The sequence below is a fragment of the Choloepus didactylus genome, chromosome X (assembly GCF_015220235.1).
Source record: "Choloepus didactylus isolate mChoDid1 chromosome X, mChoDid1.pri, whole genome shotgun sequence".
Taxonomy (NCBI): domain Eukaryota; kingdom Metazoa; phylum Chordata; class Mammalia; order Pilosa; family Megalonychidae; genus Choloepus; species Choloepus didactylus.
Genome location: NC_051334.1, coordinates 107,182,371 through 107,202,288, shown reverse-complemented (window position 1 = coordinate 107,202,288; position 19,918 = coordinate 107,182,371). Strand labels below are relative to the sequence as shown.

General features: G+C 38.1%; 1 protein-coding gene across 1 annotated transcript; it reads right to left on the bottom strand.

Moving 5' to 3' along the window:
- Positions 1-6,839: 6,839 nt before the first annotated feature.
- On the bottom strand, positions 6,840-8,491 carry LOC119522751 (alcohol dehydrogenase class-3-like). The gene is given in 4 exon segments (XM_037821374.1): positions 6,840-8,024; positions 8,026-8,067; positions 8,349-8,416; positions 8,419-8,491. Coding segments are annotated over 4 exon segments (1,143 nt in total). The 5' UTR covers positions 8,483-8,491; the 3' UTR covers positions 6,840-7,055.
- Between the last annotated feature and the right edge of the window lie 11,427 nt (positions 8,492-19,918).

The window sequence follows — 19,918 nt, the reverse complement described above, 5'->3', positions numbered from 1 at the left end:
TATAAAGGACATGAAGAAGAGCATGGAACAGGATATAAAGGACATCAAGAAGACCCTAGAAGAGCATAAAGAAGACATTGCAAGACTAAATAAAAAAACAGAAGATCTTATGGAAATAAAAGAAACTGTTGGCCAAATTAAAAAGACTCTGGATACTCACAATACAAGATTAGAGGAAGCTGAACAACATCTCAGTGTCCTAGAAGTCCACAGTACAGAAAATGAAAGAACAAAAGAAAGCATGGAGAAAAAAATTGAAAAAATCAAAATGGACCTCAGGGATATGATAGATAACTTAAAACATCCAAATATAAGACTTATTGGTGTTCCAGAAGGAGAAGAAAAGGGTAAAGGTCTAGGAAGAGTATTCAAAGAAATTGTTGGGGAAAATTTCCCAAATCTTTTAAACACCATAAATACACAAATCATAAATGCCCAGCGAACTCCAAATAGAATAAATCCAAATAAACCCACTCCGAGACATATACTGATCACACTGTCAAACACAGAAGAGAAGGAGCAAGTTCTGAAAGCAGCAAGAGAAAAGCAATTCACCACATACAAAGGAAACAGCATAAGACTAAGTAGTGACTACTCAGCAGCCACCATGGAGGCGAGAAGGCAGTGGCACGATATATTTAAAATTCTGAGTGAGAAAAATTTCCAGCCAAGAATACTTTATCCAGCAAAGCTCTCCTTCAAATTTGAGGGAGAGCTTAAATTTTTCACAGACAAACAAATGCTGAGAGAATTTGCTAACAAGAGACCTGCCCTACTGGAGATACTAAAGGGAGCCGTACAGACAGAGAAACAAAGACAGGACAGAGAGACTTGGAGAAAGGTTCAGTACTAAAGAGATTCGGTATGGTACAATAAAGGATATTAATAGAGAGAGGGAAAAATATGGCAAACATAAACCAAAGGATAAGATGGCCGATTCAAGAAATGCCTTCACGGTTTTAACGTTGAATGTAAATGGATTAAACTCCCCAATTAAAAGATATAGATTCGCAGAATGGATCAAAAAAAATGAACCATCAATATGTTGCATACAAGAGACTCATCTTAGACACAGGGACACAAAAAAACTGAAAGTGAAAGGATGGAAAAAAATATTTCATGCAAGCTACAGCCAAAAGAAAGCAGGTGCAGCAATATTAATCTCAGATAAAATAGACTTCAAATGCAGGGATGTTTTGAGAGACAAAGAATGCCACTACATACTAATAAAAGGGGCAATTCAGCAAGAAGAAATAACAATCGTAAATGTCTATGCACCCAATCAAGGTGCCACAAAATACATGAGAGAAACACTGGCAAAACTAAAGGAAGCAATTGATGTTTCCACAATAATTGTGGGAGACTTCAACACATCACTCTCTCCTATAGATAGATCAACCAGACAGAAGACCAATAAGGAAATTGAAAACCTAAACAATCTGATAAATGAATTAGATTTAACAGACATATACAGGACATTACATCCCAAATCACCAGGATACACATACTTTTCTAGTGCTCACGGAACTTTCTCCAGAATAGATCATATGCTGGGACATAAAACAAGCCTCAATAAATTTAAAAAGATTGAAATTATTCAAAGCACATTCTCTGACCACAATGGAATACAATTAGAAGTCAATAACCATCAGAGACTTAGAAAATTCACAAGTACCTGGAGGTTAAACAACACACTCCTAAACAATCAGTGGGTTAAAGAAGAAATAGCAAGAGAAATTGCTAAATATATAGAGACGAATGAAAATGAGAACACAACATACCAAAACCTATGGGATGCAGCAAAAGCAGTGCTGAGGGGGAAATTTATAGCACTAAACGCATATATTAAAAAGGAAGAAAGAGCCAAAATCAAAGAACTAACAGATCAACTGAAGAAGCGAGAAAATGAACAGCAAACCAATCCTAAACCAAGTAGAAGAAAAGAAATAACAAGGATTAAAGCAGAAATAAATGACATAGAGAACAAAAAAACAATAGAGAGGATAAATATCACCAAAAGTTGGTTCTTTGAGAAGATCAACAAGATTGACAAGCCCCTAGCTAGACTGACAAAATCAAAAAGAGAGAAGACCCATATAAACAAAATAATGAATGAAAAAGGTGACATAACTGCAGATCCTGGATAACGTAGAAGAAATGGACAATTTCCTGGAAACATATGAACAACCTAGACTGACCAGAGAAGAAATAGAAGACCTCAACCAACCCATCACAAGCAAAGAGATCCAATCAGTCATCAAAAATCTTCCCACAAATAAATGCCCAGGGCCAGATGGCTTCACAGGGGAATTCTACCAAACTTTCCAGAAAGAACTGACACCAATCTTACTCAAACTCTTTCAAAACATTGAAAAAAATGGAACACTACCTAACTCATTTTATGAAGCTAACATCAATCTAATACCAAAACCAGGCAAAGATGCTACAAAAAAGGAAAACTACCGGCCAATCTCCCTAATGAATATAGATGCAAAAATCCTCAACAAAATACTTGCAAATCGAATCCAAAGACACGTTAAAAAAATCATACACCATGACCAAGTGGGGTTCATTCCAGGCATGCAAGGATGGTTCAACATAAGAAAAACAATCAATGTATTACAACACATTAAAAACTCGAAAGGGAAAAATCAATTGATCATCTCAATAGATGCTGAAAAAGCATTTGACAAAATCCAACATCCCTTTTTGATAAAAACACTTCAAAAGGTAGGAATTGAAGGAAACGTCCTCAACATGATAAAGAGCATATATGAAAAACCCACAGCCAGCATAGTACTCAATGGTGAGAGACTGAAAGCCTTCCCTCTAAGATCAGGAACAAGACAAGGATGCCCGCTGTCACCACTGTTATTCAACATTGTGCTGGAAGTGCTAGCCAGGGCAATCCGGCAAGACAAAGAAATAAAAGGCATCCAAATTGGAAAAGAAGAAGTAAAACTGTCATTGTTTGCAGATGATATGATCTTATATCTAGAAAACCCTGAGAAATCAACGATACAGCTACTAGAGCTAATAAACAAATTTAGCAAAGTAGCGGGATACAAGATTAATGCACATAAGTCAGTAATGTTTCTATATGCTAGAAATGAACAAACTGAAGAGACACTCAAGAAAAAGATACCATTTTCAATAGCAACTAAAAAAATCAAGTACCTAGGAATAAACTTAACCAAAGATATAAAAGACCTATACAAAGAAAACTACATAACTCTACTAAAAGAAATAGAAGGGGACCTTAAAAGATGGAAAAATATTCCATGTTCATGGATAGGAAGGCTAAATGTCATTAAGATGTCAATTCTACCCAAACTCATCTACAGATTCAATGCAATCCCAATCAAAATTCCAACAACCTACTTGGCAGACTTGGAAAAGCTAGTTATCAAATTTATTTGGAAAGGGAAGATGCCTCGAATTGCTAAAGAAACTCTAAAAAAGAAAAACTAAGTGGGAGGACTTATACTCCCTGACTTTGAAGCTTATTATAAAGCCACAGTAGTCAAAACAGCATGGTACTTGCACAAATATAGACATACAGATCAATGGAATCGAATTGAGAATTCAGAGATAGACCCCCAGATCTATGGCCGACTGATCTTTGATAAGGCCCCCAAAGTCACTGAACTGGGTCATAATGGTCTTTTCAACCAATGGGGCTGGGAGAGTTGGATATCCATATCCAAAAGAATGAAAGAGGACCCCTACACCTCACACCCTACACAAAAATTAACTCAAAATGGACCAAAGATCTCAATATAAAAGAAAGTACCATAAAACTCCTAGAAGATAATGTAGGAAAACATCTTCAAGATCTTGTATTAGGCAGACACTTCCTAGACTTTACACCCAAAGCACAAGCAACAAAAGAAAAAATAGATGAATGGGAACTCCTCAAGCTTAGAAGTTTCTGCACCTCAAAGGAATTTCTCAAAAAGGTAAAGAGGCAGCCAACTCAATGGGAAAAAATTTTTGGAAACCATGTATCTGACAAAAGACTGATATCTTGCATATACAAAGAAATCCTACAACTCAATGACAATAGTACAGACAGCCCAATTATAAAATGGGCAAAAGATATGAAAAGACAGTTCTCTGAAGAGGAAATACAAATGGCCAAGAAACACATGAAAAAATGTTCAGCTTCACTAGCTATTAGAGAGATGCAAATTAAGACCACAATGAGATACCATCTCACACCAATTAGAATGGCAGCCATTAAACAAACAGGAAACTACAAAGGCTGGAGGGGATGTGGAGAAATTGGAACTCTTATTCACTGTTGGTGGGACTGTATAATTGTTCAGCCACTCTGGAAGTCAGTCTGGCAGTTCCTTAGAAAACTAGATATAGAGCTACCATTCGATCCAGCGATTGCACTTCTTGGTATATACCCAGAAGATCGGAAAGCAGTGACACGAACGGATATCTGCACACCAGTGTTCATAGCAGCATTATTCACAATTGCCAAGAGATGGAAACAACCCAAATGTCCTTCAACAGATGAGTGGATAAATAAAATGTGGTATATACACATGATGGAATACTACACGGCAGTAAGAAGGAACGATGTCGTGAAACATATGACAACATGGATGAACCTTGAAGACATAATGCTGAGCAAAATAAGCCAGGCACAAAAAGACAAATATTATATGCTACCACTAATGTGAACTTTGAAAAATGTAAAACAAATTGTTTATAATTTAGAATGTAGGGGAACTAGCGATAGAGAGCAATTAAGGAAGGGGGAACAATAATCCAAGAAGAACAGATAAGCTATCATGGGTAAATTTAATGTTCTGGGAGTGCCCAGGAATGACTATGGGCTGTTAATTTCTGATGGGTATAGTAGGAACAAGTTCACAGAAATGTTGCTATATTAGGTTACTTTCTTGGGGTAGAGTAGGAACATGTTGGAAGTAAAGTTGTTAGCTTAGGTTAGTTGTCTTTTTCTTACTCCCTTGTTATGGTCTCTTTGAAATGTTCTTTTATTGTATGTTTTTTTTAATTTTTTTTATTTTTCATACAGTTGATTTAGAAAAAAAAAAGTTAAAAAAAAAAAAAACAAAAACAAAAAACAAGGAAAAAATATGCAGAGCCCCCTTGAGGAGCTGGTGGAGAATGCAGGGGTATTGGCCTGCCCTACCTCGATGGTTGCTAATGTGCTCACAGACATAGGGGACTGGTGTTTTGATGGGTTGAGCCCTCCACCACAGGACTTGTCCTTGGGAAGACTGTTGCTGCAAAGGAGAGGCTAGGCCTCCCTATAATTGTGCCTAAGAGCCTCCTCCCGAATGCCTCTTTGTTGCTCAGATGTGGCCCTCTCTCTCTAGCTAAGCCAACTTGAAAGGTGAAATCACTGCCCTCCCCACTACGTGGGATCAGACACCCAGGGGAGTGAATCTCCCTGGCAACGTGGAATATGACTCCTGGGGAGGAATGTAGACCCGGCATCATGGGATGGAGAACATCTTCTTGACCAAAAGGGGGATGTGAAAGGAAATGAAATAAGCTTCAGTGGCAGAGAGATTCCAAAAGGAGCTGAGAGGTCACTCTGGTGGGCACTCTTATGCACAATATAGACAACCCTTTTTAGGTTCTAATGAATTGGGGTAGCTGGTGGTAGATACCTGAAACTTTCAAACTACAACCCAGAACCCATGAGTCTTGAAGACAATTGTATGAAAACGTAGCTCATGAGAGGGGAGAATGGGATTGGGAAAGCCATAAGGACCACACTCCACTTTGTCTAGTTTAGGGATGGATGAGTAGAAAAATAGGGGAAGGAAACAAACAAACAGACAAAGGCACCCAGTGTTCTTTTTTTACTTTAATTGCTCTTTTTCACTTTAATTATTATTCTTGTTATTTTTGTGTGTGTGGTAATGAAGGTGTCAAGGTTTGATTTTGGTGATGAATGTACAACTATGTAATGGTACTGTGAACAATCGAATGTACGATTTGTTTTGTATGACTGTGTGGTATGTGAATATATCTTGATAAAATGAATATAAAAAAACATATAAACATAAAAAAAAAGGAAATGGCCTATACTCTCCCATGTCTCTGTATGCCTTGCATGAATTATCATTTAGTAATAGCACCCAAAGGAAAGCAAACATTTAATTTCCTTTTTAATATCAGTTATTATTAATGATTATATTAGCTACAATTCAATAAATGCCTTAGATTATATATCTCCATCCCTTAATTATCATTATAGCTCTTCAAGGTAAGTATTCTATTTTCACTATACAAAAACTTAGGTTCAGAGCAATGAAGTAACTGCCCTCCTGACGAGTAACAGATCTGGGATTCAAACCCTGATCAGTATAGTTTTCAAGTCCATGTTCATTTCAAGTCCATCAAGTCCATTCCTCCCTTAGCATGTTTGCCTGTCATTTCATTAGATGAACTAATGTATGAAGCACACAACCGAGTGACTGGCATTTAACAGATAACTCCACAATGTTAATTAGTTTTCAGTGGACCCCAACAATCATTCTCCAAATACCGTGCTATGTGCCGTCTAACAGAGTATGCTGTACAAAGAAATGGGATTCTGTAAACTTACACATCAGCATACCAAACATATAAATTCCATTACTAAAGATGATAAAGGAAAAATCTGGCTTGACAAAGAGAACAGAAATGAATCAATGAGTATATCCACTTTAATCTTTGACAGTAATTCAAGCATGATGCAATGACTGTTTCCCAAAGGGAAGGACAATTATTCGCTGGCAGTTTTCTGCATTAGCCTTTTTTTTTTCCTACACAAATGAAAAAATTACTTTTATTGTGTTAAAATATTCCTTGACAAGTTAGCAATTATTTGTATGAAGGAGAGTCCAGAAAACAGATTTATGATGGCATTAGCCTTGTCCTTGATTACAGACTTTAGGAATTACATATGAAACATTATTTCCTAGAGTAGGTTACAGAAGGTTTCTGAGGCTGTGAATGTGGAAGAGCTTCTCCCTGCCTGTCTGGATGCTCCCATGATAACATATATTTTTACTCTCTTGAACTTACATCTTTACAATAGTTCGAATGCTTTTTCCTGCATGCATCAGTTCAAAGGCTGTGTTAATTTGGTCAAAAGGTAGACTGTGAGTCACAAATTCATCAACTTTTATCTTTTTAGACATATATTCAGACACCAGCTTTGGTACACCTTCTATACTCTTCCATCCTCCAAAGGCGGTGCCTTTCCATGTGCGACCTGTTACCAGCTGGAATGGACGAGTGGAGATTTCTTCACCTGAAGCAGCTACTCCGACTATCACGCTGACGCCCCAGCCTTTGTGGCATGCCTCCAGTGCTGCTCTCATGACCTTCACATTACCAATACACTCAAAGGAATAGTCCACCCCTCCATCAGTCATCTCAACAAGTATTTCCTGGATGGGTTTACTGAAGTCTTGGGGGTTAATACATTCAGAGGCTCCAAACTCTTTGGCCCTTGCAAATTTATCTTTATTGAGGTCCACACCAATGATCCGGGATGCACCAGCCAACTTACAGCCCATGATAACTGCCAATCCAACTCCTCCCAGGCCAAAGACAGCACAAGTAGAGCCAGGCTCCACCTTGGCAGTGTTTACAGCAGCACCATAACCGGTTGAAATGCCACAACCAGGCAGGCAGACTTTATCCAAGGGTGCTAAGGGATCTATTTTAGCAACTGAGATATCAGCCACAACGGTGTATTCAGAAAAAGTGCTGGTTCCCATGTAATGTAAAAGTGTCTTTCCTTTGCAAGTAAATCTGCTAGTACCATCTGGCATTAATCCTTTCCCTTGAGTGACTCTTATCTTTTGGCAAAGGTTTGTTTTAGGATTCAGACAAAATTTGCATTCTCCACACTGTGGGATGTAAAGTGGGATGACAGTATCACCTGCTTTCAGCTTAGTAACTCCATCTCCAACACTCTCCACAATCCCAGCACCTTCATGTCCCAAGATCACTGGAAAACACCCCTCAGGATCAGCCCCACCTCAGGGTATAAGCATCCATGTGGCAAACAGCAGTGGCAAGAATCTTTTTTTTTTTTTTTTTTTTTTATTAACCCTTTTTTTTTTTTTAATTCAGTTTTATTGAAATACATTCACACACCATACAATCATCCATGATATGCAATCCACTGTCCACAGTATGATAACATAGTTATGCGTTCATCACCACAATCTATCTCTGAACATTTTCCTTACATCAGAAAGAACCAGAACAAGAATAAAAAATAAAAGTGAAAAAAAAAAACACCCAAATCATCCCCCCATCCCACCCCATTTGTCCTTTAGTTTTTATCCCCATTCCTCCACTCGTCCATAAGTGGCAAGAATCTTAATTCGAACTTCATGAGCCTTTGGGGGTGCCACCTCTATTTCTCTATGGAGAGAGGCTTTCCAGCCTCCCAGGAAACTGCAGCCTTGCACTTGATAACCTGGTTTGCCATGTCCAAGGGTTCAGGTCAGCGCTGAGATTGCATCCGGCAAGGGCCGTGCGGGTACGTGGTGTCTCTGCGTTAGCCTTTTAATGCCTATAGTCATTATCAGTCTTTTAAAAAAGAATCTCTGTATGAATTTTGCTTAAGCAATTTCAGTAATTTATAACCCACAGTGAAAATGTACACTCTAACAACAATATAAAACCCAGCTTCTATACAAAGTGGAATGAAATTTCCCTGGCATAAAATACCTTTGGGAATGAATTACCTCTTGGCAAAATAACAGTATCAAAATAATAACAAAAAACCTGTCAAATACATTAAGAGAGTAGACACTGCATTTTCAGCAGTTATTAAATGCTAGAGTTTACCACCACATAAAGGCTCTTACAGCTGCATCCTCAAAACTTGGCCACATTAAAACCTTTTAGAGTATGTAATCAATGAAACTGAAATGCATAAATGCACTGAATGGAAGGAAAAAAAAGTACTACTTTGAGCTTATCACTTGAAAAATGAGAACACTGTTCTATTAGATGAGGAATGAATCAAGATGTGTTTGTTCTTCATTCGCTTCACTCTGTCCTAGAAATTGTCCTATTGGTTTAAGATCTGAAATTATATAACACCAGATAGGGATGAGATCTTGGCATCTTTCAAATTTATGCTGTTGCTATATACGTAAATATAGATATACACAGCCATATAGGAAATTATTGAAATTAACTTAGCAACACAGTTTGTTCTTGAAACTTTCTCTTTAATGATTTCAAAGACCGGACACGTCCCTCATACTCAATCCTATGTTTCAGACTGGTCTTTCAGCTTTCTTCATAGTATTTTCTTCTTCTACCTACTCCTTAAATTGTAGCAACCCCTAAGTTCCCATTCTCTAGTCTTTTCACTTCATAATCTCACCCTGGGTGAACCATCCCATGAATTTGATCATTAATCCATGTGCTTATAATTCTTGAATCTGTATCTCCAGCTAGACCTTTTCCTTGAGATGCAGACCCATAAAGTCAATTTCTTATCTCTTCCACAGGCTCTTTAAATAAAGATCCTCCAATGTGAGCTCATCCCTAGTTACCTGAAACGCATTTTGTCTGTTCCCTACATTGGTTAAAGGCATCATAACCCTAAACATACACAAGTAAAAAAAACCTTCAAGTGATTTTTGACTCCTGGCCATCTGTAAGCCACTCATACCCTGCCCTTCCCCATACAAATTCTGCCGCCATTTCTACTGCCTTGTTTAAAGCTCTCAACATTTCTTGCATAGATCATTTATTCATTTATCCTACAGATGTAACATGCACTACGGTAGGCAATGTGAATGCAAAAATGACTAAAGCATAATCTCTGCCTTGAGTGGTAACAAGTGAATAGCCACAACATTGTATTAAGGTATATAGAAGAGCTATGAATTTACAGTAGTCACCGGAAATTTTTTGTTTATTTTGTATTCCTTTCTCTCTTTAACTTAAGTCTAATTTATTCTACAAATTCATTACTAGGGTTATTTTTTTTTTAAATATTATAAAGTTACTACTCATCCTTAAAATTTTTTTCACTACCTCTAGGAAAAATCCTAAGTAATAACATAGTATTCAGGGCCTTTCATAATCTGGCTCCAAATTAACTTAACAGCTCCCAGATACTCCAATGCTCCAACCATACCATTCCTGGACAAAGTCAGGAAATTCCAAGCTTTGCTGAAAGCTCTTTATATCCCACTCTTTCTCAGCCTGGAAACATTTGGCCAGGCTAAAAATACCATTTCCTCTGGAATACTTTCTTGACTCTTCCAAGCAGAATTAATTACTCCATCCTCTGGGCCTCTACAGCCTTTTGTTCCTACCATGGATATAGCACTTAATAAACTGCATTATCATTTAGTTTATATATCAAGCTCCCCTATCAGGTCTGAGCTCCCTAAATCCATCAGCCATATCTTGACCATCTTTGCATCACCAGAAACTAGTACCAATTCGGCACATAATAAGCATTTAAAAGATATTTTTTGAACTGAATCAAAGTACTAAATTGCCAAATTGTAGACATTCTTAAATTTGATGATTAGAAATTAGAATGTATTCTAATTTAACATATTCAAAGCCTGGCTTTCCATAGTTATTGAACATTAACACTTAAACCCATAGTTAAATTGCATTTAAAGTGTGACATTCAGTGGTGCATATTAAATTTAATGATGGTGATTCTATGATTGATTTATATTTTACATTTCCATCACTAGCATGAAATTTAACAGCTGGCATATGTGTTTGCCTGGCAAAACCCATTACTGGTGGTGGATAACAACTAGGACAGATTTTCCTATGGCAAAAATCCTACAATGTCAAATCATTCTACCTGATATGCAGAGCCTCTGTGAGTGCTCTGAGTCTGGAGCAGCTGCAAGCAGGCAGCTTTTACTCAATGCCCTCCAGTCTTGAGCTGAAAAATCATAAAGCACACATGTATACACAGAAGCACATTTGAATTCATTATTAAGGGACCTTTTATAAAATAATGTTCTTTGTATACTGCATTGTTTTTATCTTGCTATTCTCTTTTCTTTGTCTTTTTTTTTTTTTTAATTTCCTTTGTGAACTGGGAGGGGGAGAACTGTGTGAGAGATGGACTAGAAACTACAACTATTGATAGAATATAGTTCTTGCCCACAAAATCACTTAAATCACTCTTATTCTTCAAAAGGTGGCTATATCTTTCCCTATTCTAAAAATGAGTATTAGTAAGCAACTAAATTGGATAGGAAAAGACTGGGTACTATGATTTTTATATTTAAGAACGAATATCTCGATCTTGGAGAGGCGGGGCAAGATGGCAGACTGGTGAGCTGTATGTTTTAGTTACTCCTCCAGGAAAGTAGGTAAAAAGCCAGGAACTGCGTGGACTGGACACCACAGAGCAATCTGTCTTTGGGCATACTTCATACAACACTCATGAAAACGTGGAACTGCTGAGATCAGCGAAATCTGTAAGTTTTTGCGGCCAGGGGACCCGCGCCCCTCCCTGCCAGGCTCAGTCCCGGGGGAGGAGGGGCTGTCAGCTCCGGGAAGGAGAAGGGAGAATTGCAGTGGCTGCTCTTATCGGAAACTCATTCTACTGATTCAAACTCCAACCATAGATAGACTGAGACCAGACACCAGAGACTCTGAGAGCAGCCAGCCCAGCAGAGAGGAGACAGGCATAGAAAAAAAACAACACGAAAAACTCCAAAATAAAAGCAGAGGATTTTTGGAGTTCTGGTGAACACAGAAAGGGGAAGGGCGGAGATCAGGCCTTGAGGCGCATATGCAAATCCCGAAGCAAAGCTGATCTCTCTGCCCTGTGCACCTTTCCTTAATGGCCCTGGTTGCTTTGTCTATTAGCATTTCAATAACCCATTAGATCTCTGAGGAGGGCCGTTTTTTTTTTTTTTTTTTTTTTTTTTTAAATCCTTTTTGCTTTTTCTAAAACAATTACTCTAAGAAGCTCAATACAGAAAGCTTCAAAGAATTGAAATTTGGGCACGTCAAGTCAAGAGCAGAACTAAGAGAGCTCTGAGACAAAAGGCAATAATCCAGTGGCTGGGAAAATTCACTAAACAACACAACTTCCCAAGAAAAGGGGGGTGTCCGCTCACAGCCTCCATCCTGGTGGACAGGAAACACTCCTGCCCATCGCCAGCCCCATAGCCCAGAGCTGCCCCAGACAACCCAGTGTGACGGAAGTGCTTCAAATAACAGGCACACACCACAAAACTGGGCGTGGACATTAGCCTTCCCTGCAACCTCAGCTGAATGTCCCAGAGCTGGGAAGGGGGAGCAGTGTGAATTAACAGAGCCCCATTCAGCCATCATTTGAGCAGACTGGGAGCCTCCCAACACAGCCCAGCAGCCCAGAACTGCCCTGGGGGGACGGCACTCACCTGTGACATAGCACAGTCATCCCTCAACAGAGGACCCGGGGTGCACAGCCTGGAAGAGGGGCCCACTTGCAAGTCTCAGGAGCCATACGCCAATACCAAAGACTTGTGGGTCAGTGGCAGAGACAAACTGTGGCAGGACTGAACTGAAGGATTAGACTATTGCAGCAGCTTTAAAACTCTAGGATCATCAGGGAGATTTAATTGTTAGGGCCACCCCCCCTCCCCGACTGCCCAGAAACACGCCCCACATACAGGGCAGGCAACACCAACTACACACGCAAGCTTGGTACACCAATTGGGCCCCACAAGACTCACTCCCCCACTCACCAAAAAGGCTAAGCAGGGGAGAGCTGGCTTGTGGAGAACAGGTGGCTCGTGGATGCCACCTGCTGGTTAGTTAGAGAAAGTGTACTCCACGAAGCTGTAGATCTGATAAATTAGAGATAAGGACTTCAACTGGTCTACAAACCCTAAAAGAACCCTATCAAGTTCAGCAAATGCCACGAGGCCAAAAACAACAGAAAATTATAAAGCATATGAAAAAACCAGACGATATGGATAACCCAAGCCCAAGCACCCAAATCAAAAGACCAGAAGAGACACAGCACCTAGAGCAGCTACTCAAAGAACTAAAGATGAACAATGAGACCATAGTACAGGATATGAAGGAAATCAAGAAGACCCTAGAAGAGCATAAAGAAGACATTGCAAGACTAAATAAAAAAATGGATGATCTTATGGAAATTAAAGAAACTGTTGACCAAATTAAAAAGATTCTGGACACTCATAGTACAAGACTAGAGGAAGTTGAACAACGAATCAGTGACCTGGAAGATGACAGAATGGAAAATGAAAGCATAAAAGAAAGAATGGGGAAAAAAATTGAAAAACTCGAAATGGACCTCAGGGATATGATAGATAATATGAAACGTCCGAATATAAGACTCATTGGTGTCCCAGAAGGGGAAGAAAAGGGTAAAGGTCTAGGAAGAGTATTCAAAGAAATTGTTGGGGAAAACTTCCCAAATCTTCTAAACAACATAAATACACAAATCATAAATGCTCAGCGAACTCCAAATAGAATAAATCCAAAAAAAACCCACTCCGAGACATATACTGATCACACTGTCAAACATAGAAGAGAAGGAGCAAGTTCTGAAAGCAGCAAGAGAAAAGCAATTCACCACATACAAAGGAAACAGCATAAGACTAAGTAGTGACTACTCAGCAGCCACCATGGAGGCAAGAAGGCAGTGGCACGATATATTTAAAATTCTGAGTGAGAGGAATTTCCAGCCAAGAATACTTTATCCAGCAAAGCTCTCCTTCAAATTTGAGGGAGAGCTTAAATTTTTCACAGACAAAGAAATGCTGAGAGAATTTGCTAACAAGAGACCTGCCCTACTGGAGATACTAAAGGGAGCCCTACAGACAGAGAAACAAAGACAGGACAGAGAGACTTGGAGAAAGGTTCAGTACTAAAGAGATTCGGTATGGGTACAATAAAGGATATTAATAGAGAGAGGGAAAAATATGGCAAACATAATCCAAAGGATAAGATGGCCGATTCAAGAAATGCCTTCACGGTTTTAACGTTGAATGTAAATGGATTAAACTCCCCAATTAAAAGATATAGATTCGCAGAATGGATCAAAAAAAAATGAACCATCAATATGTTGCATACAAGAGACTCATCTTAGACACAGGGACACAAAGAAACTGAAAGTGAAAGGATGGAAAAAAATATTTCATGCAAGCTACAGCCAAAAGAAAGCAGGTGTAGCAATATTAATCTCAGATAAAATAGACTTCAAATGCAGGGATGTTTTGAGAGACAAAGAAGGCCACTACATACTAATAAAAGGGGCAATTCAGCAAGAAGAAATAACAATCGTAAACGTCTATGCACCCAATCAAGGTGCCACAAAATACATGAGAGAAACATTGGCAAAACTAAAGGAAGCAATTGATGTTTCCACAATAATTGTGGGAGACTTCAACACATCACTCTCTCCTATAGATAGATCAACCAGACAGAAGACCAATAAGGAAATTGAAAACCTAAACAATCTGATAAATGAATTAGATTTAACAGACATCTACAGGACATTACATCCCAAATCACCAGGATACACATACTTTTCTAGTGCTCACGGAACTTTCTCCAGAATAGATCATATGCTGGGACATAAAACAAGCCTCAATAAATTTAAAAAGATTGAAATTATTCAAAGCACATTCTCTGACCACAATGGAATACAATTAGAAGTCAATAACCATCAGAGACTTAGAAAATTCACAAATACCTGGAGGTTAAACAACACACTCCTAAACAATCAGTGGGTTAAAGAAGAAATAGCAAGAGAAATTGCTAAATATATAGAGACGAATGAAAATGAGAACACAACATACCAAAACCTATGGGATGCAGCAAAAGCAGTGCTAAGGGGGAAATTTATAGCACTAAACGCATATATTAAAAAGGAAGAAAGAGCCAAAATCAAAGAACTAATGGATCAACTGAAGAAGCTAGAAAATGAACAGCAAACCAATCCTAAACCAAGTACAAGAAAAGAAATAACAAGGATTAAAGCAGAAATAAATGACATAGAGAACAAAAAAACAATAGAAAGGATAAATATCACCAAAAGTTGGTTCTTTGAGAAGATCAACAAGATTGACAAGCCCCTAGCTAGACTGACAAAATCAAAAAGAGAGAAGACCCATATAAACAAAATAATGAATGAAAAAGGTGACATAACTGCAGACCCTGAAGAAATTAAAAAAATTATAAGAGGATATTATGAACAACTGTATGGCAACAATCTGGATAATGTAGAAGAAATGGACAATTTCCTGGAAACATATGAACAACCTAGACTGACCAGAGAAGAAATAGAAGACCTCAACCAACCCATCACAAGCAAAGAGATCCAATCAGTCATCAAAAATCTTCCCACAAATAAATGCCCAGGGCCAGATGGCTTCACAGGGGAATTCTACCAAACTTTCCAGAAAGAACTGACACCAATCTTACTCAAACTCTTTCAAAACATTGAAAAAAATGGAACACTACCTAACTCATTTTATGAAGCTAACATCAATCTAATACCAAAACCAGGCAAAGATGCTACAAAAAAGGAAAACTACCGGCCAATCTCCCTAATGAATATAGATGCAAAAATCCTCAACAAAATACTTGCAAATCGAATCCAAAGACACGTTAAAAAAATCATACACCATGACCAAGTGGGGTTCATTCCAGGCATGCAAGGATGGTTCAACATAAGAAAAACAATCAATGTATTACAACACATTAAAAACTCGAAAGGGAAAAATCAATTGATCATCTCAATAGATGCTGAAAAAGCATTTGACAAAATCCAACATCCCTTTTTGATAAAAACACTTCAAAAGGTAGGAATTGAAGGAAACGTCCTCAACATGATAAAGAGCATATATGAAAAACCCACAGCCAGCATAGTACTCAATGGTGAGAGACTGAAAGCCTTCCCTCTAAGATCAGGAACAAGACAAGGATGCCCGCTGTCACCACTGTTATTCAACATTGTGCTGGAAGTGCTAGCCAGGGCAATCCGGCAAGACAAAGAAATAAAAGGCATCCAAATTGGAAAAGAAGAAGTAAAACTGTCATTGTTTGCAGATGATATGATCTTATATCTAGAAAACCCTGAGAAATCAACGATACAGCTACTAGAGCTAATAAACAAATTTAGCAAAGTAGCGGGATACAAGATTAATGCACATAAGTCAGTAATGTTTCTATATGCTAGAAATGAACAAACTGAAGAGACACTCAAGAAAAAGATACCATTTTCAATAGCAACTAAAAAAATCAAGTACCTAGGAATAAACTTAACCAAAGATATAAAAGACCTATACAAAGAAAACTACATAACTCTACTAAAAGAAATAGAAGGGGACCTTAAAAGATGGAAAAATATTCCATGTTCATGGATAGGAAGGCTAAATGTCATTAAGATGTCAATTCTACCCAAACTCATCTACAGATTCAATGCAATCCCAATCAAAATTCCAACAACCTACTTTGCAGACTTGGAAAAGCTAGTTATCAAATTTATTTGGAAAGGGAAGATGCCTCGAATTGCTAAAGACACTCTAAAAAAGAAAAACGAAGTGGGAGGACTTACACTCCCTGACTTTGAAGCTTATTATAAAGCCACAGTTGCCAAAACAGCATGGTACTGGCACAAAGATAGACATATAGATCAATGGAATCGAATTGAGAATTCAGAGATAGACCATCAGATCTATGGCCGACTGATCTTTGATAAGGCCCCCAAAGTCACCGAACTGAGCCATAATGGTCTTTTCAACAAATGGGGCTGGGAGAGTTGGATATCCATATCCAAAAGAATGAAAGAGGACCCCTACCTCACCCCCTACACAAAAATTAACTCGAAATGGACCAAAGATCTCAATATAAAAGAAAGTACCATAAAACTCCTAGAAGATAATGTAGGAAAACATCTTCAAGACCTTGTATTAGGAGGCCACTTCCTAGACTTTACACCCAAAGCACAAGCAACAAAAGAGAAAATAGATAAATGGGAACTCCTCAAGCTTAGAAGTTTCTGCACCTCAAAGGAATTTCTCAAAAAGGTAAAGAGGCAGCCAACTCAATGGGAAAAAATTTTTGGAAACCATGTATCTGACAAAAGACTGATATCTTGCATATACAAAGAAATCCTACAACTCAATGACAATAGTACAGACAGCCCAATTATAAAATGGGCAAAAGATATGAAAAGACAGTTCTCTGAAGAGGAAATACAAATGGCCAAGAAACACATGAAAAAATGTTCAGCTTCACTAGCTATTAGAGAGATGCAAATTAAGACCACAATGAGATACCATCTAACACCGGTTAGAATGGCTGCCATTAAACAAACAGGAAACTACAAATGCTGGAGGGGATGTGGAGAAATTGGAACTCTTATTCATTGTTGGTGGGACTGTATAATGGTTCAGCCACTCTGGAAGTCAGTCTGGCAGTTCCTTAGAAAACTAGATATAGAGCTACCATTCGATCCAGCGATTGCACTTCTCGGTATATACCCGGAAGATCGGAAAGCAGTGACACGAACGGATATCTGCACGCCAATGTTTATAGCAGCATTATTCACAATTGCCAAGAGATGGAAACAACCCAAATGTCCTTCAACAGATGAGTGGATAAATAAAATGTGGTATATACACACGATGGAATACTACGCGGCAGTAAGAAGGAACGATCTGGTGAAACATATGACAACATGGATGAACCTTGAAGACATAATGCTGAGCGAAATAAGCCAGGCACAAAAAGAGAAATATTATATGCTACCACTAATGTGAACTTTGAAAAATGTAAAACAAATGGTTTATAATGTAGAATGTAGGGGAACTAGCAGTAGAGAGCAATTAAGGAAGGGGGAACAATACTCCAAGAAGAACAGATAAGCTATTTAACGTTCTGGGGATGCCCAGAAATGACTATGGTCTGTTAATTTCTGATGGATGTAGTAGGAACAAGTTCACTGAAATGTTGCTATATTATGTAACTTTCTTGGGGTAAAGTAGGAACATGTTGGAAGTTAAGCAGTTATCTTAGGTTAGTTGTCTTCTTCTTACTCCCTTGTTATGGTCTCTTTGAAATGTTCTTTTATTGTATGTTTGTTTTCTTTTTAACTTTTTTTTTCATACAGTTGATTTAAAAAAGAAGGGAAAGTTAAAAAAAAAAAAAAAAGAAAAGAAAAAAGACAAACAAGGAAAAAAAAAAAAAAGATGTAGTGCCCCCTTGAGGAGCCTGTGGAGAATGCAGGGGTATTCGCCTACCCCACCTCCATGGTTGCTAACATCACCACAGACATAGGGGACTGGTGGTTTGATGGGTTGAGCCCTCTACCATAAGTTTTACCCTTGGGAAGACGGTTGCTGCAAAGGAGAGGCTAGGCCTTCCTGTATTTGTGCCTAAGAGTCTCCTCCTGAATGCCTCTTTGTTGCTCAGATGTGGCCCTCTCTCTCTGGCTAAGCCAACTTGAAAGGTGAAATCACTGCCCTCCCCCCTACGTGGGATCAGACACCCAGGGAAGTGAATCTCCCTGGCAACGTGGAATATGACTCCCGGGGAGGAATGTAGACCCGGCATCGTGGGATGGAGAACATCTTCTTGACCAAAAGGGGGATGTGAAAGGAAATGAAATAAGCTTCAGTGGCAGAGAGATTCCAAAACGAGCCGAGAGATCACTCTGGTGGGCACTCTTACGCACACTTTAGACAACCTTTTTTAGGTTCTAAAGAATTGGGGTAGCTGGTGGTGGATACCTGAAACTATTAAACTACAACCCAGAACCCATGAATCTCGAAGACAGTTGTATAAAAATGTAGCTTATGAGGGGTGACAGTGGGATTGGGAATGCCATAAGGACCAAACTCCACTTTGTCTAGTTTATGGATGGATGTGTAGAAAAGTAGGGGAGGGAAACAGACAGACAAAGGTACCCAGTGTTCTTTTTTACTTCAATTGCTCTTTTTCACTCTAATTATTATTCTTGTTATTTTTGTGTGTGTGCTAATGAAGGTGTCAGGGATTGATTTAGGTGATGAATGTACAACTATGTAATGGTACTGTAAACAATCGAAACTACAATTGTTTTGTATGACTGCGTGGTATGTGAATATATCTCAATAAAATGATGATTAAAAAAAAAAAGTTGAAGAAAAAAAAAAAAAAGACACAGAGGGGACAAAAATTAAATGAATAATAGAGAAGCATGGGAAAATGGGATGTTTTCGGTGTTCACTTTTACTTTTATTTTTATTCTTACTTTTATTTTTTTTTTTGGAGTAATGAAAATGTTCAGAAATTAATTGTGGTGATGAATGCACAACTATATGATGGTACTGTGAATATTTGATTGTACACTGTGGATGATTGTATGGTATGTGAATTTATCTCAATAAAATTGAATTTAAAAAGAAAAAAAAAAAAAATTAACAGACTTTAGGAGATGGACACATTAAGAAAATCCCACTAATTCCACCTAACTAAAGAGATGACCCCAGCTGAATTGGTGAGTTATTTGAATATAGTTTTATTACTTTAAAAAACATAAAAAGATTGTCTCCTAATAAGTTATTTTCCATAATTGGGAGTGATGGTTAATTTCATGTGTCAACGTGGCTAAATTATGGTGTCTAGTTGTTTGGTCAAGCAAGCTGGATTGTTACTGTGAAAAATCACTAGCCAGTTGATCTCATCTTTCAATGATGCAATCCTATAAGTCTCCTTTATTATAGATTTGAGCCAATTCCTATAATAAATCTCTTAAAAAAAAAAAAAAAAAAAAAAAAAAAAAGAAAGTACCATAAAACTCCTAGAAGATAATGTAGGAAAACATCTTCAAGACCTTGTATTAGGAGGCCACTTCCTAGACTTTACACCCAAAGCACAAGCAACAAAAGAGAAAATAGATAAATGGGAACTC